The following is a 20,913-nucleotide window of genomic DNA, read 5'->3' as shown; positions in this document are numbered from 1 at the left end:
AAACTGTGGACAGGTAATAAAGAAGGAATGTCGGTCTTCCTTATCCTAGCTAGGAGACTAGGTTCCCTCCGAGACATACAAGGTTTGTGAGCACACTCATCCTGATGAGATAGCGAACTGTACCCGTCGCGAAGCCCTGATAGACAGAAATGGGGTTGGAAATGCAAATCTAGCATCTTTCAGTAAAACTTTTGTGACCCGGGCTCACTGTTTAGGTGGGTGCACCTGACGAACACCGACGCGTGACTTCATCTATCATCGCACTCGTCCGAAACCAATCCATTGGATTTTGAATAGAAATGGAATTACGAACATTGCCAAGAGTCCTTAAGACTTGTTCCATGATGAAGTTCCTAATCGGAGGATTGTATACATAGCACAACCATTGACTCGGGATATGGGCGGCTGTTGGGCACTCTTCAATTAGATGTCGGTCATGGTGGCGTCTTATTCGCAAGGCATCGCATTGACTCTGTGAGTTGATACGGACAGGCTAGAATGCCAGATATCAATAGCTTCAGCTGAGTGTGCTTGAGGACAACGTTGCGGCGGTGGCGGGGACCGCGGGACATGAGTTTGATAGATCAGCTGATTATCGATCAGGCGTGAATCTCCGAGTTGATTAGTAAGTAATAACAGCAGTCTTCCACCATGGAAGGAAAATAGTAGTGGCTAGACCCTGCCATGTAGTCACAGTTAACATAAAATCGAGCACGAGCTGGCGATATGTCGTTTAGGACTAGGTGCGTTATTAACGCGGATTCTTTCTATTGCTCTATAGATACTACTAAGGTCAATGATAATTATCGCAGCTTCCCAGGTTATCATGATCTTAGTCGGGACGGCGTTTGTATCACACAATTTTTTTTATCCATTGAGCCTGAGAGGCCCACTGACTGTTAAATGACAATGCGTGTTCGATCCATGCCAGATTGAACTTTCACTAACAGCGCTCGCAAAACTCTAAAACTTGTTTTTCAGGCTCCAGCACTGTCATAGCAGCACTTACTCTGTCAACCCCGTCATGATCAACGTATTACGACTCAGGAACTGACACTCGACCGACAGGGCATCTAGCTATGTCTAGTCCTTCCACCCCCAAATGCTTCAGGGCCTGGACGTTCATCAATTGAGGTGAGCTCACCCAAGGATTTCATCTCCACAGTGTCTCATTGTATGTCGTCATTTAACCGCAGTATGTAAACATTTCGGTTCTTCCCATTATCATAATGCCACGAGAGGTCATCCCTTTACATAGCGTCGAAGCCAACTTTGCATGGACTGAAAGCCAATCTGCTGACAATTCCTCGTAATGCGAATATGAACGGCGATGTCCATGATTGCTTCTCAACTTCAGCTCTGTCAGCTGGTTGAAGATATCTCGAGCAAAGAAACTCACCTTTCCTCATAAGCAACTGCTTAATCGTAATATCTCGCAATGCCTAATATGAACGGTGATGTCCATGATTACTTCTCGACTTCAGCTATCAGTTTCGAGCAATGAAACACATCTTTCCTCGTAAGCAACTGCTCAACTATAACTCCTTCTGCTCGGTAGTTTACCTTGAACCGAGGAATGTCATCACGGGAATCACGGGATGCAAGCCGCTCATTGATGTCGACAACCAAAGGCTTATTGAGCTCCTACTCTCAACGTAATTCCTAGGAGTGTCAGCGCCACCCGAGTCGGTACGACATAAAAGATCCGTCAAGCATCACTCATGACCATTTCTTGACAACGTTCAGCGTAGGGATTCAGTAATCGGTGGCCTCACTTGTTTACTGACGACGCTTCCCTACGAAGGGTTCACTTCGTGTGATTCAACCAATAATAACGTGTTCGTGAGCGTCCGATGTTCAACTGTCACTGACAACAACTTTCTTGCGCTTTACTCGCCTAATGATTTTGCATGATCCAACGAGCTCTGCGACTTCACTATATCAGGCGGGCCGCCGCATCAGCATCACAGGGACAAAAGTATATGTCGGGTTATCTTTTTCCTTTCGTTCCAGATGCGGGCAGCCTCACGTATCCTTCTGCTTCTTCAGATCTGGGATGCCTCTAATACCAAAGGTCTCAATTAATTATCTTCGGTACACATACGGGCGCACTCGCAATCGTGATTATAACAAGAATCTTATCGCTCTTCGCTTCCCTGCGACTTTACGGTGCTCTCTCTGATTATCCGTTCTCATTGCCGGCACCGATCCACGTCGTGCATCGACGTGGTGTCATGCGATGCTTATCTCACTGCAAGGGCCAGTCCTACGTATTCCGAATCGAAGAATCGAAACCTTGATTTTGTCACAGTGGTCCCAAACAATATGGCCAGATCGAGCTCTGCAAAATTTCGGCGGAGGAGTTTACAGACTTGAAACAGTTCAGAAGTATTCAACTCGACGATGTAGTAGTGTAACCCTATCACGGTTGGCAGTAAGGCCATCAGCATTAGTGTCTCTAAGGGTGCTCGTTGTTTCACCCTGCAGTTGTCAGGGAAAAGTTAGCAGCTCCCTGTTGTCGTGATTCACCCGTATATTGCGTTTGGGGTAAAAGATGTCATCATGGACCGACTTAGTATGCTCTGCATGACAAGCGCACTGCGAGGGTGACGATCACATAATGATGTAGATACCTTGTCCAAAGATGAAACATTATTCTCTGGATGACAGGCAGTATTTGCAAAGCAAGTTCTTCTACAGCCCCTGGGCTCCCTTACTAGGTCCATCATTCGCATAACCCCGATACCAATCAGTAATCTTGACAGGACACTGATTGGCACTGAACAGGGGACCGACCAAGAAGCGGCGGTGCAAGCAGAATGCCGACGAGTCTGGGTTCTGAAGATCAGTGTACAATAACCGCGCCTACTTGTAGGAAGGCCGGCTAAACAAAAACAAAAAGGAGGTCAAATCAAATAGCACCCGAGAGAACGGCCACGTACCAGGTTGCTGCGATCTCCTCAACGATCGAAAAATTCTCTTCAACATAATCAGGAAGGTTCAAGACAAATCACAAGTTTGAATACAAGACCCATCAGAGCATCTGCATGTGAACCGAAGCCCTCCGGGAGTGTGGACCGAGTTTCAAAATGGAGGAAGTTCGGGAAATACATGATGCGCATGTACTCCATGGCCACTCAGGCTAGTGGCGGTTTGTGAGTCGTGGCAGTAATGCAAATAGAGATGTGATAGGAATCGTAGGATGTGATCCTAGTAAGTGAACTGCCACGTTGCAATTGTTGTTCATCGATGGTTCATCGTGGGTTCCCCACGGGGCACGCGGGATGATCATCTATTCATGTCACACATATCATTCTCGATCTATGTGATAAAGACTGACAGAGCATTGGATTTCATGTAACAGGTTCGAGATATCAGGACTTACTACAGTCAACTCCAGTACCATATACCACCACTGACTAGTTAAAGGTTAGTCCAGGACTGAGTCGGACCATGTTGAAAACTCCCGCCGGCGGTTGACCTCACCTAATGCTTCCGCTACGCCACTGATCAGCGTGTAGTTTTCACGTTGACATGCCCGGGAATTTTGGCAGGAGTTGAAAAAACATGGTGATAGTTCAACCATGCAATAGGTTTACAAAACCCTTAACGGCTAGCGCTCACATCGTGACGTGTACTTCGAGTCCCGAAATCTAGCTTCTTGAAGTTGTTGTCGTGGATCAACAGCGAGGATGACTAAGCGTGTACCCCGGAGCACGCAGGCTTGGCACCGACCCCAGACAGTGCACGTATGGAGGTAGGTCTGGGCATTTGGGAAGGGCGATGAGGTGGGAGTACCTAGTTTGCATAGCTGAGCAATATATTATCGGGTAGGGCAAGCGAGAAATGCGTGCCGTCATCGTGAAACCGACTTATAAAAATGGCATCATCCACCAGGACACAGTTTTTCATAGGCCATGCTCTCCTGCCAGAAACAGCATGCCATCACGAGTTGGTTGACTCTCTGGATCCTCATGGGGCATGCCACTTCCATCCGAAAGACAGGGACCGGTTTTTTTAAAGCACTCGAAGCACCTTCAAGTTGTCGGCATTAATATTGACGTGAATCGGCATATGGAGACACAGCAAACGTTTTTTTGCGCCAAAAAAAAAAATCGCGCCGAGGCGCGGGATAAATTCTACTGTAGCTAGCTACAAACCTTTGCATTGGAAACAGTATCTTCCTCCTTTCGAACTGATATGGTTGACGGTAAGTTGGCGGGACGCCACAAGGAATGGACTAGAAACAAGCGATACGTGTCGATATAGATCGAGCCTGTAGATTTTATCGTCATGTTTAGAGGTCGAGAGGACGTTCGTTCTGTTTAGTCGAATACATGCATTCTAAAAGCATTGCATCGAGCCCAGAGAACGATATCGAATGAGTTATCATATTAGGTACGGTCCTTACCTTACCACCATATTACCTCTCACACCTCGGTCTCATTTCTCGGACCGCCCCTAGGATCGTGCTCGGGACCCGCTCTTAGTCGTTAATATCGGCGCCCTCGCCCGCTTGCATCATCGAAGAAGAACTAAGCTAAAAAGACCCTAGTGAGTAGAAGCCATAGAACGAGTATGACCATACTCGACCGCACCGCAGCCTTCTTCTTATATTCCTCGTGTCAGTTTATGGATCCTCAAAGTAAACGCAAAGTACTGACCTTCTTGATGTCAGCTGCTAGCTGACATGTTGTTCCAGCAGGGAGCAAATGCACTTGTTGGTTCCCGCTGGTGACCACACAACAGTGAAGATGACATCAAGAATGATAGGTGGCCCACCAGGCGAGGGGTTGGTCGGTACTAACCGCGGACGATTCACGGAGCGCACAACAAGAATTTGCCTTCACTTTGGGTAATGATCGGATGTCACAAATAGGTCGCTTCTTCGTTCAAAAAGTTTAGAGCAATCTTCACGGCAAGAAAAGGGACTATACCTGATGCGAAAGTATAGCTTTGCGCGTGTATTCAAAAGTAAATATGAATCCACCAGAAGTCAGTTTCCTCATCACGATTATCTCGGCAACTACCATGTTCGTAACGCCATCGACTTCACCAAGATCAATATTTCGAAGGTCTGGACCGCTGCGAAGGTATCCGAAGAGAAATGGCGGGGGTTGTGATGCAGCAAATCGGTGCTAGAGTAAAAACAAGAGAAGGCCAGTGTGATCAAGCGAGAAATCAAAGAGAACCGATCATATATGATTGGGAAAAGAAACAGAAGGTCTCGAGGTAAAGTGATATCTACCAGTCAATTAGCCTTGTTTCATGTTTGTGACACTTTCAGCAGAGAGGTGAACCACTGTGTTAAGAATACAGCCATGGCCCGATTGTATACACACGGCAGTGATGTCAGGCTTCAAAGACAAAATCTCCGGCTGGCACAAGTGGTGAATAAGTTCATCCGGTGCAGGCAGTCACAGTGAGTGAATCAACTGCTCACCGCTCTGGGTTCGTGATTGTCGTTTAGTCCGCGAGAGATAAAGCTGAGGGCTAACTTGAAACACAAGAGAATGGCTGTATCGAGCCGGGATTGCGGCAGGGACAAATGATGAAAGAACGTGCCTGGTTCAACTACACTGACTTGTTCGAATAAAGCAAATACGTGGGGCACCAATTACGGACTTACACAAACATTATGCAGCATGCATATGCGAAATTGGTCAAACAATCCCTGAATCGATTTGCACTGGTGATGGGCGCTCGTAGAAAGAGTTTAGGGCAAGCGGCCCTCCAGCTCAATGCCCGGAGAACCCGCAATCAATCCAGTACCGAGATGTGACAGCTCCTACATGAAACAGAATCATACGTATAAATACAAGCCACCAAACTCAAGTACTAGTGAGTTTCACTATGAGATCCGAGAAGTCTGGATCTGACAGACGTCCATTTTTTTTGAACTTTGTCAAGTTCTTTGCATTTTGCATCAAACTCAAACTTTATTCATCTCGAATTTCTTAGATTGTTGTATGCGACTTGACGATCTCCACCCACTGACTCACGCGCTACTCGACCTACGATATGATCAAGACCAGAGAATAAGCTCCCGATTTTTGCGCGTCCTCAACAATATATTACCGTACACGCCACAACCAAATCCGATAAAAAAACATGAATATTCAATTCTCATACACCATGTCATAAGCCATGTAATCCGTGTGCAGCATACAAATGATTGAGCGGGTATCATACATGTGAAAGAGCTACAACAAAACATCAAGTCAGCACTCCGCAAATCATGCAAACACCGAGGTGCGTGCTTACTCCGTGTGCGTTCTCAAGCAAATTCTTGTGTGCTAGAACGCAGGAGATCGTTCAGCACCCTGACCACCGTACCGGCAGCATCTCGCACGATGTCTCTGTCGCTCTCCTTGACTTTCGGCAGTAGCTGGGTCTCGAATCGATCAGGATGCCAACGTCTGATGTTCTCCTTGATGCGGTCCTTCGCAGACTTGTCGGCAGGATGCAGAGGGGATAACATGTAGGCTGTGATGTAAGGAGCTGTCACGTCATCGGGGCCACTTGGCCGTTTGAACACAGGCCACGGGAAATCATCCCATATCAAAACGCCCAACACGCTAGATATCTGCAATTTATCCCACTGACCACGATGGTGCTCGAAGAGTCTGATAGTGTCCTGCTTTCCCAAGGCTTTTCCAGCCTTTAAGAGTCTTTCCTGCTCTAACTTGGCTTGCTCCCGACGGAATTGTTCCTCGCGCTGCTGAGCTTGTTCAGCCTGACGGCGGTGGAAATCCGCTTCTGAAAAGGGGGTGGGTGGGGGACCGGACGTTGTTTTGGCGTTCTGCTGGGCTGACGGCGTTGGTGGCTTAGGTGTGCTCGGTGACTGCGAGCTGGCTGTCGAGCTCGGCCGAGTCGAGGATGTCCAGGCAGCACTGCTACGACTAGTACTGGTCGATCCAGAGCTGCTTCTATCTGTGGGCGGACTTGGTCCAGGCATGCTACGATCACTACGATTGGGAATTGGCCAAGGTCCCGTAGAAGACGAAGAAGATTGAGATGGAGAAGTAGCCATCTGGGGAGGCGGCGTGGGTCGACTGGTCTCCGGTGGATAAAAACCCCAGGTCTCCCATTCGAACTTTTCCTGCCTCTTCTTCTCTTCTGCGCGCTGGCGGCGTATCTCTTCTTCACGCTTCCGAAATTCATCCTGCTGAACTTTCTGCTTGTCGTCTGATCTGCGGATCGCCTCTGCCTCCCGGCGAAGCAACTCTTCCTCCCGTCGCATGAGTTCCTCCTCCTTCCTCTGAATCTCTTCCTCTTTGGCGCGTGCTGCCTCTTCCTTGAGCCTGGCGTCTTCCTCTTTGCGTTTAACTTCATCTTCCTTGCGTTTCGCTTCCATAGACTTTCGCGAAATCTCTAGCGCAACACGTTTCTCCTCTTCCTCTAACCGCCTGGCAACTTCCTCCTCCTGTCTTCGAAGGTCTTCCGCCCGTTTCCTGGCCTGGGCCTCCTGCCTCCTGACTTCCTCCTCTTTCTTCCTCGCAAGCTTCTCCTTCCGCTGGATTTCGTCTTCCTTTCGTTTAGTTTCCTCTTCCTTCCTTCTCGCCTCCTCCTCCATTCTCCGGACCTCGAGCTCTTTGCGATCGGCCTCTTCCTGTCTCCGCCTAGCTTCCTCCTCCTTGCGTGTGATTTCATCCTCCTTGCGCCTAGTTTCCTCCTCCTTGCGCTTAGTTTCCTCCTCCTTGCGCTTGAGCTCCTCCTCCTTTAGCTTAGCCTCCTCCTCCCGTCTCGCCTCCTCCTCCCTCCTCCTCAATTCCTGCTCACGCCGAGCAACTTCCTCCTCCCTCCTCCTCAAATTCACACTATCCTCTCTCTGACGCATCTGACGTTCACCATACTCCCGCCACTCAGCATCATCAAGATCCACATCATACTCCCCCTCCGACACCTCATGATGCGTATGAACAGGTCGAGCAGGATAATACCCACTCTCGCCCGCATTATACCCATAACGCATGTCCTGCGACGACAGCCTCGCGCGCAAGTTGGAAGACTGCCAACTCCGCGGGACTTCTTCTGGTGTCTGGGGAGAGCGCGAGGTCTCGTAGCGGGTGTCATACGGCGAGCGTGAGGGGCCATTCCAGCCTTTGGGACTCGGGCTGGACTGGAAACCGCCATCATCAAACGTGAAGGATTTCTTGGTCGCGATGGGTCTGCTGGCTGAGGGTGGGGGGCGAGTGCTGTCTGAGGAACGGGTGTAGCTTGGGCTGTCTACAGGGCGAGAGTATATGGGGACTGCAGAGCTGGGGCTCTCTATGGGGCGTGAGTATGTGATTGCGGAGCTTAGGATGGGTGCAGATGTGGGCGGTGGATAACGGTCGTCCAGCCGCTGAGGAGTAGTCGCTATGCCAGCCCGAGCCTCAGCATAAGTGTACGACGTCGTTCTCTCTCTATCTCTTGCTCTATCTATGAAACTCCACTCTTGTTCCACAGCTGAAATGCGCTCTCTTTCTCTCTCGGGCGCACTGGGCATGATATCGTGCGGCTCGGAAGAAAACGGGATGTTGAGCACTGATGGTGCACCCCGATAGGAAGAGGTAGTGCTCGCCGTGCTCCCACGACGCGCGATACTAAAAGTACGAGACATCTGAGCGTCTTGTTCAGGCGTGATAGAAGGGTGCCAGAATTCTGGGAGTTGTCTGGTAGAAATGCTAGCTTTGCGGCGAAGACTTCCGCGTCTGATGCTGTCCTGAGCATCCGTAGGTGAACGAGCAGATCTAGGCATGTCGTCTAGTTCGTCGATAGTGGGTGAAGGCTTTGGGCGCTCAAAACCTCTGTCTGTGGTATCCAACGTAGATGGTGGTTTGTATGAACCCACTCCAGTACTGCTGACAGACCCGGCACGAGCCTTGCCGGTATCGCGAGGTGGTGGTACGTGGTCTTCCTCAAACTCCCGACTGGGTAAACGAGGGAAGTAATCTGCCTCGTGCTCTAATTCCGCCTGCTCGTGTGGGGTCCAAACACGTTCTGGAGAACGGCTAGAACGGGATATTGAAGGATCTGCGATAGGCTGCGAGGAAGAAGAAGGATGAGCAGCTTTATCTTTGCGTTCTCTTTCAATCTTGTCTAGGATAGCTTGTTGCTCCTTTATCATTGTGTCTGACCATTCTTGATCTAAGGCCTGACCGGCAGCCCAACGGCGTTCTTGGCGTTCGCGTTCTAGGGCGATACGGAATTGCTCCTCGGCAAGATTACGGATGTTCTTCATGGTAGCAAGGTGTTCCTCTGTCAAGCGTTCGCGGTCGGGAGCGCTGACTGGGGCTCTCTTGAGGGTGTCCTGCAGGTTCTGTTTAGCTTCGTCGACCATGGAACGCAAGTTGTTCTCGATATCGACTTTGAGACGACTCTTCCATTGTTCGTCAGGCTCGAAATCAGCAGCGGATTGATTGGTAGATGATTCAGTGGTAGTTTGAAACAGGGTCGTCATGACGTGTCTGTAAGAGGAAGATCAGCAAAGTATGATGAGATTAAATAGAATAGCTTGAGTACCGTCGAGGAGTCGCTGGCTTTGGCGGATTGAAGAGAATAGTGAAATGGAGTTGGAAATGATGTGAGATGACCTCGAACACTCTGTTTAGAAGACGGCGGCTAAGTCTGATTGCGAGGAGCCTGTGATGTGATTATGCCTCGTGTTGGGGCACGCGTTGGGGAAGTTTGAATATAATATAGGCGGACGGACTTACGCAGCTGGTAAAGGACCAGCAGCATTCACGATGAAGCTGGCAGATAGATAGAAAGTCAGGGTAGTAGAGGGCTGAGAGATGTAGATTGCAAGAATCAGGAGGGCAGATATGATCAGTGATCACAGGCTAGACATGAGGATGAACTGATTGCGATTATAAGACTATGTACGCTTAGATCAATTGATCTGGAAATAAGAGATTGCTTACCCCGTTACTAGAACGTAGAAACTGGCGTTAGGAACGGTTGAGCCGATGATGTCGAAACTGCAGTAGTACTGCTAGAGCAGTAGAAGGCGTCCGACTGGAGCTCGATGAACTGACCACAATTAGCAGTATCCAAGGTACCCCACACGTTTATTATCGTTGCATCTTTTTTTCTCTCGGTACTTCTTACTTTGAAGCCTGATTAAGTCCCGCGAAGCTTAGGGCTCACGAAAAAGAACAAGGGTGGATGTTGATAGCGATTGCATGCACTGTTGTAAATAATTGGCTTGAAGGTCGAACGAGATGATCATGTAAACGTGCAGTAGTTGGCGAAACTGTGACCAAAGTTGAGTCATCGGTTGACAATACGTTGCAAATATTCACTTGTACGAGGAGCGTCGAGGGTGCCGATGATGGTCAACATAAAACAACATGTGTTTACCTCGGAAATATTGTGACTTGTGAGGGCAAGGCTTTTTAAGTCCCTGGAACTGTGCCAACGAGTGACGAGTAATTGAGTGATTGACGCCTTGTCTAGCGGGGGAACAATGACTAAAGTTTCCCATGACAGCGAACAGCAAGCTAACACGATTTTGGCACACTGCAGCAGGTTAGTAGTAAGTGAATTCCGACATGGTGGGATTACTCTCAACGATGGGAGAATAAAGTTCTCCTTGAAGGACACGCACTAGCGAATAGCTGTTGTTACCGCATGGGTTAGTACAGGCTGGGGCAGTGAATAGTCTAGCGTTGCTCAGTCTACTTAAGTTTTATCGAGACTGTCGTCGTGACGAGTCGCGGTGATAGAGCTGGCAAGGCACAGAATACTAAACCTAATAAGGTGTCCTCGAGGTAAACACGAGGCGTATGTTGAACCGGTTCCTTCTAAAAAATAATATAGTAAGCACTGCCAGTGGTAAAACAAACAAACCAACTGTTCTCAGATCACAGAAGTGTCCCACCATGTACTGCAACTAATCTCACTCGATCCCATAAATTTACAGGCAGCCGTGATCATCTTCCCTATCATGGATCGATCCTAAACTCGATATCACCTTTTTCTGGAAATTTGGGAATTGCCATCCCTCAGCGCTCCATATGCTGTATGAGTCACTAATCGAACCATATACTTCCTATACACAAAAAAATCAACATACATCTTTCAATCCCTCCCACTTGATCAATGCCTCCAAAACGTCGAACAGCTGCCAAGGGCACTCCTGCTCCAGCAAAGCCTGCTGCACCTCCCCCTCCTAAACCAGCGCCAACTCCACCAGCTGTCAAACAAGCACCACCCCCGCCACCTCCACCTCCGTCTCCACCCGTCATCATCGAATCCCCTTCAACCAAAGTTCGCAAAGAATGGCTAGATTTCATCTCTACTTGGTACGAGCCACAGAAGAAGAAACTCGTAGACCAACTCACCAAAGAGCTCGATGCCAAATACAAGAAATCAACATCTAGAATGCAACAGAACGCTCGTCACGCAGAGATGGAGAAAAAACTCTCCGAGATCATGACTCAGCTGGCTGAACCCGCTCATGAAGAGTGGAATTGTCGTCTCGCTGCACAGCAACTCCGCGTAGACGATTGGACAGATATCACAGAACAAGAACAACAGTCTGTCATCGACGTCTTTAATGCGTTCTATGACGACAACGAAGAAGAAGAAAATCCTTCGACCCCCTTTGATGCCAATGAATTAGAGGAGCCAGTGGCCTCAGCAGTCGAAGAACCTCAACCTGGAGATTCTTCTCCCTTTTTCACAATCCGTCAATCACCACCCACACCCGTTACAGCCAATTTCCAGCTCGTAAATCCATCTTCCTTCTTCATGGACACTATCTCCCCAGCCAAGCAAGCCAGAAAGCTGCCGGAGCTCGCCATGGTACGTCTTCAATTTGTTATCATGACGTGTCACCCTGACATGGTGCTGTGCGCAGGATAACCTGGCAACCCTGAGCAGTCTAAGCACGGGTCGCATTCCAGCTGACACTAGTTCAAACACTAGCACAGCACTCGGCTTCCAAGGCTGGGCCTCCGAAGTTGGACAAGGCGCCTCCCAGTCAACCAACCGAAATCGCGCCACAGATAACATATCCCGGCAACCATCCGCCGCATCTTCTCCCCTATTCTCCTCTCACACCGCTCCAAACAACTCTCCCCCTCAGCCCTCTTCCAAATCACCCCTAACTGCCAACCACACTCTTCTCCCAGGCAAGCGTTACATCGGGCCTGTTATCGCCGAAGAGGAAGCAGAACCGATCGATGAAGAACTTCTCAAAGCCAAAATGGCTGCCGATTTCCTCGAGTACAAGATGGAAGTCCGGATTCAGATGATCCAACAATTCCACGCGAAGGCATCTGCTATCGAGATCGAACTCGCGAGGCTGCTCGAGAGCAGCAATAGCACTAGCTCAAAAGAGAGCAGACTGCTTACATTGCACGAACACGAGGAGAACATGATGTCGCTTCGCGAGTCTAAGGAGCTAGAGAGGAAGAAGCTGTGTGATAAGGAACGCGATCGCAGATTGCAGGAACATAGGTTCCTTCAGCAGGTCGCTGCTCAGAAGGCGATTAACCAGACCCGCTTGAACGCGAGCGCTTCGTCTTCCAAGATACCCCCTGCCTCCCAGCCGGGATGGACGACTCATTCCGCTCCTAAACTCGCTAGTCAAAAAGAGAACCTCTCCACGGGCAGCTTGCCCACAAAGCCTGATCCTCCCAGCATACTCAAGAAGTCTGCTAGCGCTCGTTCCTATGATATCATACCCGGCTTCGACGAAGCTGCATTCGTGAAGGCTCAGGCGGAAGCTGCGAGCTTGGCGAAAGGCAAACAGCCTGCTTCCACCCTCAACCGACCTAGCGTGCTCAAAAAGACAGAAAGCGCAAGCTCGCACGACGAGCCTGTCGAACCCGTTGTTCCATCCCCACTTCCCACCACACACGCCACAAAGGGCAAGAAGGGCAAGAAGACGTCAGTTGACGCCCAACAGCCCAAAACCGTCACTTTCAACGAAGAACTCGATGCCGATGTGGAGCCTCCTCCATCAAAGGGTGCAAAAGGCGCTCGGAGTCCATTATTTGTGATGATTGAGGAGGAGCCAGATGAAGACGCTGATCCCTTGTTCTCCGCATGGAACCCCAAAACTGCAAGAGCTACCACGCCCGCGCCTGCTAAGAAGGGCAAGGCTGCAGTTGTCGCTCAAGAGGCGGTGGTTGAGCCAGCTCCTCCTGTGGCATCTGCTCCTGTCTGGGGTTCGGCGGCAGCGAAGAAGAAAGGCAAAGCACCGATTGCGCCTGCAGTAACCACGGAAGAACCTTACCAGACATGGACCGCGCCGGGGAAGAAAGAGAAAGGCAAAGCCCCGATTATACCCGCAGAACCCATGGAAGATCCTTTCCAGACGTGGAGCGCGCCGAAGAGTTCGGCATCGACCAAGAAAACAAAGGTTACTGTCACGGAAGAGCTTGATGAAGATGCTGAGCCGGCTGCTACTGTCCGGGGTGTTGGGCTTAAGGGCGCGTCGGCGGCGGCGAAGAAGGTGGTACCGCAGCCAGAGGCCCGTCGTGGTGCTCAATTCTCTTCGAAATCCGCTTTGGTCCAAGATGTTGATGAAGAGGATGAAGAGGAGGACGAGAAGGAGGAAGAGGAAGAGGAAGAATGGGACCAGATCCGGCCCGCATCTGCTATACCAGGAGGCCTGGATAATAGCGAAGCAGAAAGCGACGCATGGGGATCCTCCTACTGGGGCAACCTCGCCAATGGGCAACCAGTCTCACAAGTCTCAACCGAATCCGCTTCTCACTGGAGCAGCTTCGCCAAAGCGCACCCTACCGCAGATGAATCTGCCCAACACATGGTATGGACGCCATCAAAGGAAGCAGAAGAAGAGAGCGGCGACGAAGATTTGGGCGAAAGCATGGAGAATGCCCTCTGGATGCAATACGCCATCAGCGGAGGCGAGATCCCTGGCTTCGAGGCGCCTGACGCGCAGGAGAACGTCCACGCACACGCTCCTGTGAAAAGCACTCCAGCCGCTGCCGTTTCCCACAAAAAGATCACCAACGAGCCAACCACGAGTATCTGGGAGCAAGGGAAAGGGAAGAAGAAATCAGCGCCCGCGATCGAGACCAGGATAGAAACGACCCGTGCTGCGCAGCAAGTGTCTACGTCATCCAGTGCTCGGACGGCTCAATGGCCAAAGGCCAAGATGGAGATGGAGAACTGGGCTTCGCGCCTCGGCCAAAGCTCTGGCTCCGCTAGACATTTGTAATGTTTTTTTTTCTTCTAGTATGTTTCGTGATAAGACGGACAACTCGCGATTATTTTCTAATGCTGTGGTCACTGATCGTTTGATTGTTTTTTTTTGCTATACTGTTTTCGCGGCTTACTGGTTAGGCCTTGCTTTTATCTTACTAGTTCTGTTTGATATAATCGTCGAGTTTCATGTGTATTTGTCGTCAATCGATTTGCATCGTCATTGGTCCTTTGTACGCAGGCAGGCACTTATATGACGAGGATTCAAAGTATATCTCTTTGAGGGCGTTGAGTTACGAGCCTGGACACCGAGTGAAGATGCCACAGCAACTGCAGATGAAAAGAGAAGAACGATGAGGAAGCAGTTCTTCACGACGTTGACCAATTGTAAGGAAAAGATCTGAAGAATGATCTCCGAGGAATTGTGATCTGTACCTAGGAATTTGTTACAGTGCCGCGACAGGCACGGCAGGACCGCATCAATTTCACCTGGCCCATAGTTTTCGTATGATAAAACTGATGTACATCCCGGGTCTATGACACAATAATAAAAAATCAATGATCAAAATCAAAAAAGTAAGATAGCGGCGACACCACAGAAAACGAATCTGATACTCAAACCACCTTCTTGTCCTCTTCTGCGGGTTTCCTCCGCTCGAGGACCTCGACCCACTTCTTTGGGAACCAGCCTTCGCGGCCCTCGCGCGTCCGACCTTTCCACCACTCGCTCTCCACCTCTAACCGTGGATCTACCTCCACACCAGTGCTGGGATCCAGCTTTCCCATGATAGCGACGATGTCATTCTCCTTCAGCGCAAGCTCAGATGGAGATGAAGGCGTGAACGGATATAGTGCGCGTGCAAAAGTAAGCGTCGACGGATCAAGGGGACCCAATGGACTACCAGGTCCGATCTGTGCTTGCTGCTGTTGCATCGCACGCTCATTGAGAATTTTGATGAGCTTCGTCATGGCGTAAGGAACGCCAAAGATGGCGAGGAAAAATATGATGATGGGTTTTCGGCTGGGCTTGATAGGAGGAGGACCCATGGGGCCCTGGACGGGCTTTCCGCTAATAAACTCCCTGAATTCACCTTGTAAGCTTGTAGAACTCGGCCGGCCGGTGACGAGCTCTTTCATCCACCGTATAAGACCAAAGAGGCCCAATACACTCCCCAATGCATTGCGGAGGTGGCTGAACTGCTCGACGACGCCGACCATTGCGAAAAACGAGCTGTGCGTCGCCATGAATGTGGACTCGAGCATTTGTGCTACGCCCGAGAAGGTCTGGACGATGGAGTGGAGGAGGGAGAAGGTGTGTTGGGTCGTGGTCTCAAGGGTCTGTGAAAGGGAAAGATTGTTGGGATCCATACCGGGATACATGCCCATTCCACCCATTCCGGGCATGGCACCATACATACTGTTCATGCCGTTCATGCTATATCCACCATAACCGCCGCCGTACCCAGTACCATAGCCCCCGCCTATTCCGCCATAGCCGCCGCTCATTCCGCCATAACCGCCGTACATGCTTGAGCTGTATGGCGAGGACCCAAATCGTTGGTACGGAGAATATGGGGTGTTGTAGGGTGCAAGGTTAGATGTAGATGGGTTGGAGAGAGCTGGGGGACGTGCAGGCACTGAGGGTAGTTCTGAAGAGAAGCTTGTCGTACTTGACGATGATGCGGGAGCGATGGTTGTTGCTGGGGCTGCTGCTGGTGTTGCTGCTGGTGTGCCCCGCTCCCAAGGTTTTGGTGGTGATGCCATAGCCGTGCTCACTGCTCACCGTTGCCCACGACGACAAGACACAAGGTGAATATCAAACCGGCTAACGCCGACAGCTGATAAATCATCATCCCCGACTTAGACGACATCCCTTGGATAAGCGGGATTATTAAGCAGTGAGTGACCCCGAACACCCGCGACACCTTGACTGACAGTGCGGAAGGTGTGTGAGGGACTCCAGCTTCTGGTATTAACTTTGAAGGAGAGATTTGGGGAGTGGAAAAGAGAGACTTGGAGCGTAGAGTATCAATGATATTAGAGTGTGACAGTGTGCAATCATCAATGTGACCGTGCGTTAAGTTACGAGTTTGGGGTACAGAAACATCTTGTATATATCTGTATTACATAAAAGCAATTGGTGACGTGTATTTCAGTCCGACAAAAATGTTGTTTTCCATGTATGAGGGCTCCAGTAAAATTCATACAACCTTTAATTCACCCAATAAGTACTCGTACATTTTACAGGTCTTCCAGTCCTGATCACGAGCAGATCTTCGAAACGTCATCGAATAACTATATCCGCCTTATTCAAAATACCTTCTTCTATTGCTTTGATTTCTATATTTTCGATCATCAGCAACGCTCTATATACCACAATGAAGGAACTCACGCATGGCTAAATGGAGGCTGTGGAAGCGCGATAGAGCCAAATCACCTGTTCATCAAAATGAAACTGACGCGCCCATGACAAGAACGGCGTAAAATACCATTTGCGAACCACAGACCATCATGCCCGCAATACCTCCACGCTCCCGCAGTTTGCCCTTCTTCATCTAGACCCCAGACCCTGGTGATTTTTGATGCTACTTCATCTCCACAGACCTCGCGCATGGAGTCACGGGGATCGCCATAACTGTGGGCAACTATGAGTCCTGCTCGTCAAAGTGAAATATCACCATACCCCGTAGCAAATACTATTATATCTGCCTGTAGCTCGGTGCCATCAGCAAATCGAAGGCCGGTTTCCGTGAAGGACTCGATTGCGGAACCGTTCTTGATTTTGATATCCCCGTCGATAATAGATTTACTTGCTCCGGTGTCTGGAAGTTGTTGAGACATCTTCATTATGCATCAGAGGTACACCCACCGATGTAGTAGCCACCACCACGCTCTAGGTAAAGGGACGTATTACCTGCTCCATGTATGCCAAGATTGGTCTTAAAACCAACCTTAGCCAATCCATCTAGAATCGCCCTGCGATTGTGATCAATGCATCTGGAAGTGAGCTTCGAATCGTCCGACATACTTGTCTGTAGTCTCAGCAACCATAGGAACCATACGTTGTTGCAGCCGCCTAACAACTGCCCAAGGCAGCGAGGTATTGTAAGTATCAGCCAGCTCAGTGGGGAAGTCGTCATTATAGATATCTAGGCGAGGAAAGTCAAGCCAAGCTACTGACAACGACGGAAAAAATTACCGCCTAGCATTGCTGCCACTGACTTCGTCGAGATCACAAACGTCGACGATCGTTGATACCTAGTATTCCGTGAGATATCAAAATGACATAACTTGAACCAAAGAACGCACATTGTGATGTCGACACCGTGACTACAGAAATCTTGGGCAATGTCATGTGCTGGATGAAATATTTAGACCTCGCTTGATACGAAAGGTATGACAGACCGACCAGAATTGCAACAGCCGATTACGATCGCTTTTTTACCGATATGATCAGCCGCAGATTTGAACTCTGACGAGTGCACGGCAGACCCTGTGAAGCTTGCCTGCGTCCATGAGTCGCGTTTCGATCAGTTCGAGCGTTACATACCTTCCCAGGGATGTCGGGAACATTCGGGCGACCGCCAGATCCAGTGGCAAAAACGAGGTGCTTAACGGTCAGAACCCTAGTACCTTTACCGCCGCGATCGACTTCGACAGACCAGGTTTTCGTGCTATTGTTCCAAGATGTCTTAGTGATCGTCGAGGATGTCCAAACGTCGAGCTCAAGGAAACTCGCATATGCTTCCAACCAGTCTGCCAGCTGCAATAGCTGGAATCAGCGAATTTTTCATTATGCGGGTAATGTTGTACTTTTGCGGCTGGGGTGTAGACTGGCCAAGTAGGTGGAAATCTGCAAACTGGATTACAAAAGAATCAAAGAACTTCTGCCAAACCGCTCACTTCAGGTAAGGCGTTTGGTTGTACCCTGTAAGTTTGTCAGTCAATCCCTTTTCATAAAAGAAAAGGCACGAACAGATCGTATCATGCAGACAAAGAGCCTTGTAACGGTCTCTCCACTGTGAAACCGCCCTCGAGCCTTTAGCTATATTTGAATACCAAAATTGTTACGGGACGAACGCTATCCCCAACCCGAGGCTTCTTATCAATGACAAGCGTGGGTACACCAATGTATTTTAAGCCTGCCGCGGTCTCCAGACCACTGTGCCCCGCACCGATGACAATCACCGTTGGGTCATTGTTTGAGAACTCAGTCTCTTGGCGCCGCTTCTCTTCCCAACTGCCATGATCAGTCTCCCAGTCTCTGAGGGGACCGAGCTTCCGCAGAGTCCGAGTCAGTAAGTGCTCTCGAAGGAATGTGATTGCACACCTTTTGAGGGAAATTGGTCAACGAATCAAGACAGGTCAACAGAGTGTACGCCTTCCACTTCGAATCTGGAAGGGGAACGAGATAAACGACTGCAGTACCCTTGCCATGCTTGGTGGTAAAACCAAAGCAAAACCGCAACCAGACTAAATCATGATACACTTTTTGCAGAACAGGTTCATTCAAGGGCTCCTGTAGGAGACGCAGTTCGTTAAGACCCGTAGCAACGAGACGAGCATCTAAGAGTTTCTTGATGTCCTTCCTTCCTTCGAATGTCCTGAAATCCCACGTCAGTGCGATGACGTCCTTCCAGAAGCCGTCCTCGAGAAAGAGGTCGACAACAGCTGCGGTATCACTTTGAGTTATTGCAGCTGAGAAAGCGTTGAGCCACTCTGTGGCTACCTCGGACTCAGAGACATTGGAAGGATCAGGGACCCCAAGGCGATCCAGCGTAGGTAAGCGTTGGGGAAACGAGTCAGTCGCCATACTGAAACAGAAAACTGATATGTGCGGATGAGAGTCTGAGATTTAGAGTGGCACCATGAACCATCCTGGTTTTCAACTTTAATTGATTCTGCGAGTCTAGGCCTAGACCCACTTAATTATGGACAGCCGGAGCACCGTGCTCATTTGATCAGCGTTTGCGCTCACGTGCATTCCAGCTTCGTCTGGCTCTAGAGTCAGTGACACAATCTGAGGGGTTGGACTGGACCGAGCGTTAGCTTGGGGTGGGACGCAAGCAGGTGGAGCCGCTCACCCAACATGCCGGAACCCCGCGACTTCAGCTGCTCAGCCCAACTAAAGGTAGAGGCAACTGCTATAGGGCCAAAGCATTGGCTACTAGAGTGCTGTGATGATACTGTAGAGTTACAACCATGATTTCGTCACACGTCCCGCCCCCTGACGAATTTGAAGCAAGAGGCATGTGGGAATTGAGTTCAATTGACATTTCAAAACATGGAGCTTCGCCCCAGCTTAGTAATACAAACCGTACAAACATCATTGATTGCAAAAAAAATATGAGAAGGCGTGCAAATGATAGCGTGATAAGCAAAGTAAAAGCATTGCAGGTCTGTACTACATAAATGATAACTGAAATGCCTGCATCAGGAAAACAACCTGAAATTCAGTGGGGCTGGAGAGCTTGGAGGGGGCTTTAATGTTCACGTTCATGATACTGAGGAGGGTGTTGGGTGCTGGAGTATCTCTGTCCATGTATTTTGCGGGGGCGGAGTTTCTGTCGCTTGCCAGTTTGCGCAAAAGTGGCAAAGTGGCACTTAAGGGTACCAGTTTAAATCAGGTAACATCTTAGTTAAGCAATTTTTGTGATCTGCTCTGTTGCCACTTCTCATTCGTTCTTTCGTTCCAGCACTATATCACGACCACCTGTACTTTTCATGAATTGGTTTGTGTTCATAATAATATTCATCTAGGTACCAATATGACAAGAAAAACTACTCGAAATAGGACCGCTACACCGCTCGGCGGCCGAGCGGTGTAGCTCTACCTGTCACCTGATTCTGACGGCGACTTAGCGGTAGCCGCACTGGTCTTCACTGTTGGAGCGAATATATTGGTTCTTCAGTGACCGACGATGGCACTCCTACTCACACTTCCAATCTATACGGGGATGATGTTCGGTGGCTTCCTGTTACCTACTGTTCGGCGTCGTACCTTGCTCATGCTATTTTCACAGGAACTAGTAGAACCCCTTGCTGACGGCAATCGTGCGCTGCTTGTATTCATCACAGCTGGGAAAGTCAGTCGTGGCAGCTATCCATTAGAATAAGATTATGGGTGCGACATTGACATTTCTCGATATATTTCGTTCTCAGGCTCAGCGCTCAACAGGCGTCTGCAAATGTATCCTCACCTATTCAGAATACCTGCCGCCTCCTTCCAAGCATGTCGTTATTTTATTACTGCATTGTCAAAACCATCAGAGGTACGCTGTGCACATTTTCAAGAGTAAACGAAGAGAAAGATCGTGCAAATATAGTGTATAAAAGTCTGCTTCTGTAATAAAGCAAGGACTGAAGTCACCGCGTGTCACTAGAAAAACTACAAATACCGCACACATACCGTACGTCCAGATAGGGTCGCGCCACACCGAATTGAATAGAAAAAAAAGTCATTCATTAAGGGATCATCGGGAAAGCTGAAAGCTGAACTATGCAAATGCGGAAAGCGGATGCTAGACGTGGCTCAATGAGAACCCACTAGTGTCAAGCTCGCGTCCAAATTTCATAGACGGATCATATGAAATTTGGACGCGAGCTTGACACTAGCGAGACCTCATAGAGCCACGTCTAGAGATACCGTGTTGCCACGGCGCATTAGTTTACTTAGTCGGACGCACAGTAGGTACATGTTTTAGGCTGACCGCCCTTTACTGCTCGTGTATAAAAGCGAAGCGGTAA

The 20,913-nt window shown here is 49.4% G+C and overlaps 5 protein-coding genes across 5 annotated transcripts; 2 read left to right on the top strand and 3 right to left on the bottom strand.

The window, feature by feature from the left end:
- Nucleotides 1-6,197: 6,197 nt before the first annotated feature.
- F5147DRAFT_167096 (uncharacterized protein) lies at nucleotides 6,198-9,721 on the bottom strand. Its single transcript, XM_041428363.1, has 4 exons — nucleotides 9,702-9,721; nucleotides 9,508-9,627; nucleotides 6,265-9,452; nucleotides 6,198-6,203 (listed from the first exon to the last, which is right to left on the bottom strand). The coding sequence occupies exon 3, from the start codon at nucleotides 9,443-9,445 to the stop codon at nucleotides 6,278-6,280; it is 3,168 nt and encodes a 1,055-aa protein (XP_041293077.1). The 5' UTR covers nucleotides 9,446-9,452; nucleotides 9,508-9,627; nucleotides 9,702-9,721; the 3' UTR covers nucleotides 6,198-6,203; nucleotides 6,265-6,277.
- An 891-nt stretch (nucleotides 9,722-10,612) lies between these two features.
- F5147DRAFT_694539 (uncharacterized protein) lies at nucleotides 10,613-14,399 on the top strand. Its single transcript, XM_041437315.1, has 2 exons — nucleotides 10,613-11,793; nucleotides 11,849-14,399. Exons 1-2 carry the CDS (start codon nucleotides 11,089-11,091, stop codon nucleotides 14,180-14,182), a joined length of 3,039 nt encoding a protein of 1,012 aa, XP_041293076.1. The 5' UTR covers nucleotides 10,613-11,088; the 3' UTR covers nucleotides 14,183-14,399.
- A 99-nt stretch (nucleotides 14,400-14,498) lies between these two features.
- F5147DRAFT_694535 (Peroxin 13, N-terminal region-domain-containing protein) lies at nucleotides 14,499-16,188 on the bottom strand. Its single transcript, XM_041437314.1, has one exon. The coding sequence runs from the start codon at nucleotides 15,928-15,930 to the stop codon at nucleotides 14,782-14,784; it is 1,149 nt and encodes a 382-aa protein (XP_041293075.1). The 5' UTR covers nucleotides 15,931-16,188; the 3' UTR covers nucleotides 14,499-14,781.
- Nucleotides 16,189-16,388: 200 nt separating this feature from the next.
- F5147DRAFT_635726 (uncharacterized protein) lies at nucleotides 16,389-19,457 on the bottom strand. Its single transcript, XM_041432898.1, has 15 exons — nucleotides 18,497-19,457; nucleotides 18,247-18,444; nucleotides 18,143-18,185; nucleotides 18,070-18,094; nucleotides 17,980-18,019; nucleotides 17,717-17,929; nucleotides 17,576-17,672; nucleotides 17,476-17,524; nucleotides 17,366-17,424; nucleotides 17,195-17,315; nucleotides 17,036-17,142; nucleotides 16,850-16,988; nucleotides 16,656-16,801; nucleotides 16,559-16,603; nucleotides 16,389-16,506 (listed from the first exon to the last, which is right to left on the bottom strand). The coding sequence occupies exons 1-15, from the start codon at nucleotides 18,977-18,979 to the stop codon at nucleotides 16,451-16,453; spliced, it is 1,821 nt and encodes a 606-aa protein (XP_041293074.1). The 5' UTR covers nucleotides 18,980-19,457; the 3' UTR covers nucleotides 16,389-16,450.
- A 400-nt stretch (nucleotides 19,458-19,857) lies between these two features.
- On the top strand, nucleotides 19,858-20,556 carry F5147DRAFT_694518 (uncharacterized protein). Its single transcript, XM_041437313.1, is given in 4 exon segments — nucleotides 19,858-19,898; nucleotides 19,961-19,979; nucleotides 19,994-20,252; nucleotides 20,329-20,556. 2 exon segments carry the CDS (start codon nucleotides 20,088-20,090, stop codon nucleotides 20,497-20,499), a joined length of 336 nt encoding a protein of 111 aa, XP_041293073.1. The 5' UTR covers nucleotides 19,858-19,898; nucleotides 19,961-19,979; nucleotides 19,994-20,087; the 3' UTR covers nucleotides 20,500-20,556.
- Nucleotides 20,557-20,913: the final 357 nt, after the last annotated feature.

Source organism: Suillus discolor, assembly GCF_016758755.1.
Source record: "Suillus discolor strain FC423 chromosome Unknown F5147scaffold_26, whole genome shotgun sequence".
Classification (NCBI taxonomy): domain Eukaryota; kingdom Fungi; phylum Basidiomycota; class Agaricomycetes; order Boletales; family Suillaceae; genus Suillus; species Suillus discolor.
This window is presented reverse-complemented; position numbering and strand designations above follow the sequence as displayed.

Bases quoted from the DNA above. Each gene is read 5' to 3' on its own strand.
- F5147DRAFT_167096 (XM_041428363.1), bottom strand. From the start codon at position 9,445: ATGACGACCCTGTTTCAAACTACCACTGAATCATCTACCAATCAATCC.
- F5147DRAFT_694539 (XM_041437315.1), top strand. From the start codon at position 11,089: ATGCCTCCAAAACGTCGAACAGCTGCCAAGGGCACTCCTGCTCCAGCA. The intron at 11,794-11,848 runs GTACGTCTTCAA...TGCTGTGCGCAG, and splicing joins AGCTGCCGGAGCTCGCCATG to GATAACCTGGCAACCCTGAG.
- F5147DRAFT_694518 (XM_041437313.1), top strand. From the start codon at position 20,088: ATGGCACTCCTACTCACACTTCCAATCTATACGGGGATGATGTTCGGT. The intron at 20,253-20,328 runs GTCAGTCGTGGC...TTTCGTTCTCAG, and splicing joins TATTCATCACAGCTGGGAAA to GCTCAGCGCTCAACAGGCGT.
- F5147DRAFT_694535 (XM_041437314.1), bottom strand. From the start codon at position 15,930: ATGGCATCACCACCAAAACCTTGGGAGCGGGGCACACCAGCAGCAACA.
- F5147DRAFT_635726 (XM_041432898.1), bottom strand. From the start codon at position 18,979: ATGGCGACTGACTCGTTTCCCCAACGCTTACCTACGCTGGATCGCCTT. The intron at 18,095-18,142 runs GTTCGTGCCTTT...ACAAACTTACAG, and splicing joins TTGTCTGCATGATACGATCT to GGTACAACCAAACGCCTTAC. The intron at 17,143-17,194 runs GTATGTCGGACG...TCACAATCGCAG, and splicing joins GTTGCTGAGACTACAGACAA to GGCGATTCTAGATGGATTGG.